Source organism: Brachypodium distachyon, chromosome 1 (assembly GCF_000005505.3).
Source record: "Brachypodium distachyon strain Bd21 chromosome 1, Brachypodium_distachyon_v3.0, whole genome shotgun sequence".
Lineage (NCBI taxonomy): Eukaryota > Viridiplantae > Streptophyta > Magnoliopsida > Poales > Poaceae > Brachypodium > Brachypodium distachyon.
In genome coordinates, this window is record NC_016131.3 from 2,340,313 (window position 1) to 2,350,384 (window position 10,072).

The window sequence follows — 10,072 nt, forward strand, 5'->3', positions numbered from 1 at the left end:
TCTTGTTCCTTATGTGAACTGAAATTTTGTTTGAAACATCTAGTAAGCCTCGTAAAACCATAAATCTATTTATCTTTGTTTTATCAAATGTACTCCGGAGTAAATAATACAGGTTTTCTGTAATAAGCAGAAAGAATATATAAATAAACTGTATAATAATAATGCGGAGTCAACTGGACGTGCAGCCAAGCTAAACACGAAAAGCACGGCCATGGCGACCAGTGTCTACCTCCCCTCGTCATTCGCCACCAGCGCCACCGCCGTTCGCGGCATCACATCTCTCGTCACCACTTCGCGCCCCCGCCGCCGCTGCCTTCCGCGCAGCCAGCGCCGTCTCTACCCTCTCGGCCGTTCCCCCGCGGCGATGGACGCCTTCCACGTATCGTCGACCCAGGCCGCCGAGCCGCTTCTCCACGCCGCCGCCGCTCACCGCCGGCTCCGCGTACGGCGCACAGCCCCCTAGTCCTCACCGCCCAAATATAGACAATTGATGTAGCTTCTATTCTGGGGGCGAATTTTGGCTGCCGTGGTTTTCTGACGAGATGGAGGGTGATGTGCAGGTGCGGACGCACGCGCAGGGCGCCGAGGAGTTGCCCTCGACGGAAGCCGGAGATGGAGCGGCCGCGGAGGCGGGTTACTCGCTGGCATCCATCATCCTCCCGTAAGCTAAATCTGGCCCACATCTAACTCAGTTAGTGGCATTTGGGGATAATGGATTTCTAGCTCCGATTCGACATTCCAGATCGTGCGAATCAATCATTTTGGGAAATTGAACCTACTTCAGTGCATCATGGATACTCGTTCTGTAATGTTGCCTTTCCGCCGTGTTGAGGACCATAACCGTGTGGAATTTGGGCTGCAGCATTGGAATTGGCATGATTTTGCGCATATTGTAAGAAATAGACCAGATAACTTAACATTGTCTTCACTATAGCAGGCTATCACTATATCACTATATCAGGCTAGTATGATTTTGTCCATGTTGAACCGTGATCCTAGTGCTTAAGGGAGTCATAAAAAATGCATCATATAGTTTAGTTTAGGATATGTTAGATTTGAATAGCATTTTGGTCACAGACATGCTGCATTTGGGTTTAATCCAGTGTTGCTTGTCATAGTGATCCTGCTTGGTTTATGGATTGGAAGATAGATATATAAAGTGGCAATGTGAAAGTATTTTAAACGATACTGATGGACTAATGTTTGGAACCTAGGTTCGTGTTCCCCGCATTGGGTGGTCTCCTTTTCGGTTATGACATTGGCGCAACTTCTGGAGCGACCATATCCGTGCATGTTAGTCCCAATGTGGTTGGTCTGTCATTTCTTCTAGCTGACAATCACTCTCACACGGGTGCTTCCTCATTTTCAGTCTGCTGATCTCAGTGGCACCACTTGGTTCAACCTCTCATCCGTGCAGCTAGGGCTTGTGGTAATCCTTTCAGGAGATTCCAGTGCTTTATAAGCTTTCGTTTCACCTTTGTAATCAAGAACATTCTTGTGCTTAATGAGCTTTATGATGCTATTTAGGCAAGCGGTTCACTTTATGGTGCTCTTGGTGGATCTATTCTTGCATACCGCATTGCAGATTTTTTAGGTGATTTGAAACAACAGTGTGATAAAGCTTTCATTACTGCTTATTCTTCAAAGACAAACAAAAATAACTGTTGCCATCATATTGGTGCAGGAAGAAGGATAGAATTGGTTACGGCAGCTGCACTATATATTTCTGGTGCTTTGGTCACTGGATTTGCCCCTAATTTTGTAGTTCTGATCATAGGCCGTCTGCTTTATGGCGTAGGTATTGGTTTGGTGAGTAACTGCAACCATAATTATTTCTTTCCAATGAATACGTGGAGATGAATTTGTGAGGACCAGTAGTTAGATATTCAATACCCATTTGTACCATCTTCAAACCTCCGAAAGGTGGAGAGGAACCAGATTGCAAAGGAGCATATTTATTATCAACTTGTGGCTAAAAGAGATAATAGAGCAATTCTGTTCCCTAACTTTGGAATTATGCCACTGAACCATTATGGTCCTCTGTGCCAGGCAATGCATGGTGCTCCTCTTTATATTGCAGAGACTTGTCCCCCAAAAATACGTGGAACATTGATATCTTTGAAGGAGCTGTTTATTGTATTAGGAATACTGGTAACTATCTTCTCCTACAGATGTTATATACTTGCACCTCAATATATGTTTTGGTGCTGGCTGACCATTTATAATATGACATTTTACAGTTTGGATACCTCGTAGGGAGCTTTGAAATTGATGTTGTAGGAGGATGGCGATACATGTTTGGTTTGAGTGCTCCGTTGGCAGCTATAATGGCTGTTGGTATGTGGAGTTTACCACCTTCACCTAGATGGTTACTTCTGAGGGCAGTGCAAGGAAAAAGTCCTCTGGAAACTAACAAAAAGAAGGCATTCCTTGCCCTAAGAAGACTGAAAGGTGTCTCACCAAGTGACATGGTTTTGAAAGAGGAGATTGAGAATAACCTCGTCTCGATTAAGGCTGCCTATGCAGAACAAGGATCTGGAGGAAACATTTTAGAGATATTTGAGGGAGCAAGCTTGAAGGCCTTCATTATTGGAGGAGGATTGGTTCTGTTCCAGCAGGTCTTGGTCTCTTCAGCCGCACTAATACACAGCTTAAGTTAATTTAAAATCTGACAACCTTCCATTATCATTTTAGATTTGAAATTATCTGGCCCTTTAAATGAAAATGGAAGGTCCTTTGCACATGCTTCATACTCTAGACGAAGTCTATTTAGCTCTTGATAAGTTAAATCCCTAATGGGAGAATATCTAGATTACTTTTGTTCATTTCATGCCACATTTATGTGTGTGTCCGAAAAATAATAATTTTCGGCCTTATTTAAATTTGCAATATTGATGAATCTTACTTCCCCTTTTTATTTATGGACTCTATTCATCTATGTTATCAAGTATGCTGAAATTCGTAAATCTTCCTTGCCAGATAACAGGCCAGCCAAGCGTTTTGTACTATGCAACCTCCATTCTTCAGGTACTTCAGTTTTGCTTGGAGTTGTTCAATTGGTTCCTTTAAGTAGGGACATTGTAGCTTTTCATATTGGTGCATACAATACAATTTGTTTATATGTGTCTTCTGTAGACTGCTGGGTTTTCAGCTGCATCTGATGCTGCAAAAGTGTCAATTTTGATTGGGCTGTTCAAGGTAATGCTAAGGAGCTAGATCATTACTGTACTTCCTGGAACAGCGTGTAATAGTCCTATCCTTTGCAGTTTGTGATGACAGGTGTTGCGGTATTTAAAGTCGACGATCTTGGAAGACGGCCATTATTGATTGGAGGTGTCAGTGGAATTGTGAGTAATTTTGCTTTCCTATGACTTTTTTGAGCAATATGGATTGCACAGGTGTGGTCCTCACCACCCATCCACCTGTTTGAATTAATAGTCCCACCTTGTTTAGATACTAAACGATGTATTCCTATAGTATTATAAAGAAAGGTCTGTAATTATGAGTATATACTTAAAAACCTTTGTGACTTGGTTAAGTTTCATCAATCATCAGACATCTAAACTATTGTACATGATATCATTAGGTGCTGAATGAGTAATCCTTACATTTTATTCTTCAACCTGGAATGCAGACCGTTGCACTGTTCCTACTAGCAGCTTACTACAAGATTCTGAGCGGCTTCCCATTTGTTGCTGTTGGTGCTTTACTTCTATATGTTGGCTCTTACCAGGTTGGTGTATTACTTCTGGGCAACGTATCCTGTGCATCCGGATGATTTCTGTATCCATGCATCCGGTCGGTCTTCAATCGTCCGATCCTAATCGCAGGGACAACGTCGCCACCCTGACTAATTTGCACATAAACGCCCGCTTGAGGTTAAGTTAGTGTCTATTTTTAATAACCCCCTATGATTGGGGCATGGTTGATCGAATAAAAAAGAGATCAGACCATCCTGAATTCCCGATGATGCCTTGAACTAGCATCCATGTCGCCGGCAGCCTTCCCCTTCCCTTGCTACTCCCCTCGCCACCGTAGGCGGTCGGCGCCGGGCAAAGCCCGTCGGTTGGCGGCGCGGAGGCTGCGTTGGCGAGGCAGCGTGGGGCTGCGGTGGCGGGCCCTTTGCGAGACTGCGACGCGGGCCGCGGTGGTATCCCACATCTGGGCACGAAGCAGGCCTACGGGACTTGGTGCCGACGCTTCGGACGGCCGCACGATGGCCAGATCAATCGCATGCATTTGTGTGCCGGATGAATTAATTAGTTCTAGGTACCGGATGAACTAGTAGCAGGTGAATATGGGCAGTGATGCCGCATGTAATTACTAGTCTTTCTGAATCCATTGGTGATCGCCGGCTGTTTGCCACCACCTGCCGCTTTGCATCGCTGTGTCCAGTTGCCGCCGCCGGCTCCCATGGAAGAGACGATATCGTTCGTGTGATTTGGATCGTATGGTTGGGAATGACCGGATGCACGGATGCAGAAAACCTCCGGATGCATAGGATACGTTGCCTTACTTCTGTAGAGTCTGTGAGTACTGAGTGGTGCAAGAAATTGAGATATCCTTGTGTTTCAGGTGTCGTTTGGTCCAATAAGTTGGCTAATGGTCTCTGAGATCTTTCCGCTCCGAACAAGGGGACGTGGAATCAGCCTTGCAGTACTTACAAATTTTGGTTCAAATGCATTAGTGACATTTGCCTTTTCACCCTTGCAGGCAAGTCTACTCGAACTGTTATCTCCTTGCTTATATTTATATGAAGTTTTAGCTTATTCATCTCGATAACTTATGTAAATGTATTATATCATGTCCCTGTGCTAATCTTGACCCAGTAATAGCAAAACCTACAAAAGCAAAGAGAACTCCCGTACCAACAAAATATATTGCTCTTTTTGTGCCTGCAGGGATACCTTGGGCCAGCCAACATCTTCCTTCTTTTTGGAGCGATATCGCTGCTCGCCCTCGTGTTTGTTATCCTGAACGTTCCAGAGACCAAAGGCCTGAGCTTGGAGGATATTGAATCCAAGATCCTGAAGTGAAAATGATAGCTGACATTCTCTAGCCTCTTCCCTGGCTGTTCGCAGGATCAAAGCGCACCTCGGTTTTCATCACTTTACGCTTGATTTCTCTCGGCGTGAAGTCATTTCTGATGGTTCTCTTTGTGTAAATGTGCAATTGATGTAGTTGTAAATGCATCTGTAGCTCTACCACTCATGACCACGCCTCAGTTGTCTTGGCCTGCTCTTTCTCAAGCAGCTGTCATGTTGTGTTGATACCTGTAATTCTGATGTTACTGTTAAATAGTGTATGCATGTTATACACGGGAGAGTCCCATATCAACTGTACCAAATTTTTCTAAACATGACACGTCTAGATACATGCAATATTTTGACACTTAATATGGGACGCAGGGAGTAGTTGCTACCGCATCGCATTAAAAAAACACTAGTCATTTTCAAAATCGAAAAAATCATGGATGTGTGAGCTGGTAAAGTCTTTCTAGACTCCGTAGAACATTTTTTTCTGGCAGCAGTTAATTATAATTGATGGCCGAACTGTTTCTATCTGAGGTCATGTTTTCCTTATTTTGCTGATGTAGTAACCTGACAATCAAAACCAAGAGCCATGAGCGTCGCTATTAACTACGACGCAAATTCCCTATACTTGTTTAAGACGACCTGGAGAATAATCAAACATGTAAAATGTAAAAATATCACTGCCAACGGATTCATCAGAGTGAAAATGGGACAGAAATAGACACCACAGTTACCGGAGATATTTTAACATTCAAACTAAGCAGGACGTCCTTCTGACGTTTGCACCCGTTCCTGTCAAGATGATCCATCCACCCGATGAATCTGGCCCATATTCCGTCCACCTGGGGTATACACTATACAGTATATGAGAAGAATCTTATACCTAGCTAGGGATATACTGTAAATAGGAAATGTTGGGCAAAATTTGGCCCAGCGTACGAAGGTTTCTTCAGAAAGAGACATGTCTTTCTCCCGCGTCGTCCTTGCATTTTCCTTGTCAATTGTTAGAGTGGTCTCGTTCAACAAGCTAGGTGAGGACAAGAACGAAAACGTAGACGTTGTTGTCCAGAGCCATTAAACAGGCCATAATAAGGAGCGTACGAATTAGCTACTGCTACCATATGTGGTCACTCGAGTTGACTTGACCGGATCGATTGAGGTATGCATGATCGTGTTAGCTAGCAGCCCTCCTATCAGAATCTCATGCATACCGTATGTACGCATGTACTGTCTAGTTTCCTGGCTATCAGGTCTCCTTAATTAACGTCGACTTCATGTGATTTTGAGTTTCATGTCATGCGATAAGTACCTTGGCTCCTATAAAAGAGTAGATTAATTTGTCACTTCGTGTCCACATCTTAAAAAGACTCACATTTTTCAGATACAAATGGTTTAAATCTATTGCAAAAGACGAGGTGTTGTTGTTTTGTCGCCAAATTTGGGACAAATTACAAGCAAACATCACTAATTAAATCTGTAACAACAACACCGGCGAGCTGGGAGCCTGCCTGCAGCGTATAGTACTATGGTCAGTATGAGTAACCCCTCTACAGCAACGCGTTCGTTCATGTGCGTATCTAAACATCCATCAAAACACTGTACCCCAGAAGTACTACGGTCAGTTCTCCGGTCATGGCAGATCGACGTGTAGTCCAGTACGATCAATGGGGACCGTTGTTAATTCGTAACCAAGCAAGTATATAAGCGGGCAAACGATGTTCATATGTGGCATTGTGTGTTCCACACCGTGAACAAAATAACCAGTACGGTTTGCTTTGATCTGTTCCGGAAACGAGAGGAAGTTAAGGAAGTTCGTACACCGCGTACGTGCCCTGTTTGGAAAGGAAAGAAAAGGAAAGCAGCTCCCGATCGATGGGCACTAGACTGGATGGATGGAGATGGTACACTGCTCAGTTGAAACGATGAATATGGCCCGTTTTTCAAAGTGTTCGCGAGAACGTGTTCTAAACAACCCGGTCTCTTCGATTTAGGAATTTCGTTTTGAGTTTTTTTTTTCCTATTGCATTTGCATACAAGCGGGCAAAGCACGGCGGCACGGGTCGAGCCCACGGGCACAACTTTAAGCTGGAAGTTTTCCTAGTGTTTCAATGTCCGTTGGGCACCACCGGCCTAGGATGGACGAATTAACCCCCATTGTGAGATCGAAATAGGCAATCAGAGGGGGGTGAATGATTGCGCGGAAGCAAATTAAAATTTTTCCCGAAAGTTCAAACCCTAAATCACCTTTCTGTCCGTGATAGTAAAACAGCCGTAACTTTTGATTGGATGAACCAAAAAATACGTATGAGTATGGAAAAGAAAGATATTAAAATTATCTAACCAACCCAACAAGAATCAGCTCAATCGGACTTACCAATCAAAAGATATGATCAAAATAGTAACAGCTGACAGAAAGTTACGAGGATTAATCTAAAACCAATTTCAAGGAATAACAAGAAAGATGAATTAATTGCAATCTTCTCTTGATCTCGTGATAAACCTGCAGCAAAGTATTATGAACTTGTGATGAACCTGCACCAAAGTATTAGAAAGATCTAGCACGAAGATTTCACGAAGATCCGAGAAGAACAGAAATGACACCGTCAACGAATCTCTTTATTGCAACGATGTCGATCGATTACAAAAGATGCAACCATGCATCCAAGAACTCTCCAAGAATTGATCTAGATCCAAAGCTTTGAGTTCCCTCACGTCCTTGCTAAAACCCTAGCTAGGGTGCCCTCTATTTATAAGGGAAAATTCGCAACCCTAAACCGAATCCGAATCCAACACGGACTCCTCTGTCCCGGTCAGTATTTTGTCCGTGGGGCCCGCATACGACCTCGGATTGAGATGACTCCAAAAGAAAAGTTGTTCGTCTCGACGACGCGCACAACTTTCATGTGGATCACTTTTCCATCCGACGCCATCTTAATGACGCCACTGTTTAATCTTTAAACAGCTCTCATCCAGCCACGGCTGGACCTACATATCTTCACCTCGATGTCACTTCATGCCATCAACTCTTCTTGTGATGTCTTCAAAACTCGACCATCACGTATCGAATATCTCCAATACCGTACATCTCCGGTATAAACAACATACGACAAACCGGTGCCCTCCCGGATTATCGTAACTTTCACTTCCATTGTTCCTTCGCACGAACGTCCCGCATGACCTTGATCCTCGACCTCAGCTTCTCAAGCTTCGTCTCTCGATCCCGTCATCGACCACGTTCTTCTAGCTCCGGCAACACCTGAAAGCGAACACACAAATAACCAGTACGAGCACAAGTCCACGACTTGACTCAGGGTAAGTTTCACACAACTCACGCCATGTTTTCACATAAGAAACTAATGGATCAGCACACCACTAGCAAAGCACTAAGTCCAAACAAGATACATGTCATCACTTAAATATCCATATTATCCAAAATATCCACATCAATGTTTCATCTAAAACACTTGCCAATGTTACACATCACATATGATTTCACACCCATGCAGGAGCTTCCAACAAGCTAAATCTTGGAGCAGAGGTGATACTTCCTCCGTTCCTTAAAAATTGACATATTAGTTTTCATTAAGATAAAACTTTGACCACAAATTACTATGTCAAGGTATAATTTATATGACATGAAATTAGTATCGCTAGATTCGTTATCAAAAGTACTTCACGATACTTGTGGTTTCATATCATATAAACCATACTTTAACATAATAATTTGTGGTCAAAACCTTGTCTTAATGAAAGTTAATATGTCAATTTTTAAGGAATTGAGAGAGTATATCCAGTAAAGGTGGTGATGAGGGGAGGATATCGACTACCCCTGCTATTTCACCAACTCCATATATTTTGAGATTTGGATCTTTTTTCGTTGAAGTTTCCGCTAAGGAGGAGGTGAAGCCCAATTTCAGAACACCACCGGTTTTGAAGTGTGCTCCGGTTTAGAGTTTGTTTTCCTTTGTTTTTCGTTTGATGGTTTTTTTGGGCCTGTCCAAAACCACTTTGAGTTAGCCTTTTGGGCCGTAATTGTGGTGTGGGGCCTGTCCCACCCGATTAGGGTTAGAGTCGCCCTATAAAGGGTTTTTGGTAGCCGTCGTTGTAAGGGGGAGTTGAATTTTCGAAATTAAGAGTAGACCAGAAAGTCCCAATGTTTGGGGGCGCATATCGTCGTGTTTGCTTGCTGATCTTGAAAATCTGATGTTATGCCCTGCGGTGGAGTTGATTCTAATCAGTTCCAACGTGAGGAATTGGAGGGATTTGATCTGGATTACTTCAGATTGATTTCGCTCGGTTGCGGATCAGCTTGTTCGTCGATCGCCGTGAAAGATTGGGCCTAAAACCCTTTGGATCACGTTGATCCTTATCAGATGGACGTCTTCTTTACAAAATTGTAAAATTACCGCTTAAATGGCACATGAGCCAGTTCACAAAAATTCTTAAGATAAATATACACTACTACAAAATACAAATTAAGGAAGAGTTCTTCATACATCCGCAAGAACTCGTGGTTCCAAATCCAATGTAGGTCGTGAACTAAACAACAAAGCTAAATTTTGATATATGCTCATAGTGTTTTCTACGGACCGCCGGTATTATATATGCTTGAAGTTGAATCAGTGCAAGGATGGACAATACAATACTCTTTTTTCCGCCCACACAAAATACTTTGAGATTTTAAGAAATTGTCGTATGCTTTCAAATTCCACATTTTCAATACAATACGTTGTTGTAGAGTATATATCTACTTATGATAGTTTGGACAGTAATAAATAGCATAAATTATCACAAAACAATTAAATGTACACCTTCTTATGATATTCGCAAATAGTTAGTTGTTATTTAATGCAGTTATTATCTAAAAAGATACGGTGCCCTCATTTACTACCCATATGGAGCACAACACCATTAATTTTGTCCATTTAAAAAAGATTTAGGTCGCAAAGCATTTATTATGGCGCCCCACGTTTTGTGCATATCGCTTTCTAATTGTTTGGCATATCTTCGTCTTGGTATTAACTATTTGCCATATTAAA

At 42.7% G+C, this 10,072-nt stretch overlaps 1 protein-coding gene across 1 annotated transcript; it reads left to right on the plus strand.

Annotated features, from left to right (window-relative positions):
- Positions 1–163: 163 nt before the first annotated feature.
- LOC100823038 (D-xylose-proton symporter-like 3, chloroplastic) lies at positions 164–5,396 on the plus strand. The gene is made up of 14 exons (XM_003563474.4): positions 164–442; positions 561–661; positions 1,215–1,293; positions 1,370–1,429; positions 1,528–1,594; positions 1,685–1,809; positions 2,050–2,151; positions 2,241–2,618; positions 2,980–3,027; positions 3,136–3,198; positions 3,267–3,347; positions 3,635–3,733; positions 4,576–4,713; positions 4,902–5,396. Exons 1-14 carry the CDS (start codon positions 212–214, stop codon positions 5,034–5,036), a joined length of 1,707 nt encoding a protein of 568 aa, XP_003563522.2. The 5' UTR covers positions 164–211; the 3' UTR covers positions 5,037–5,396.
- The last annotated feature ends 4,676 nt before the right edge of the window (positions 5,397–10,072 follow it).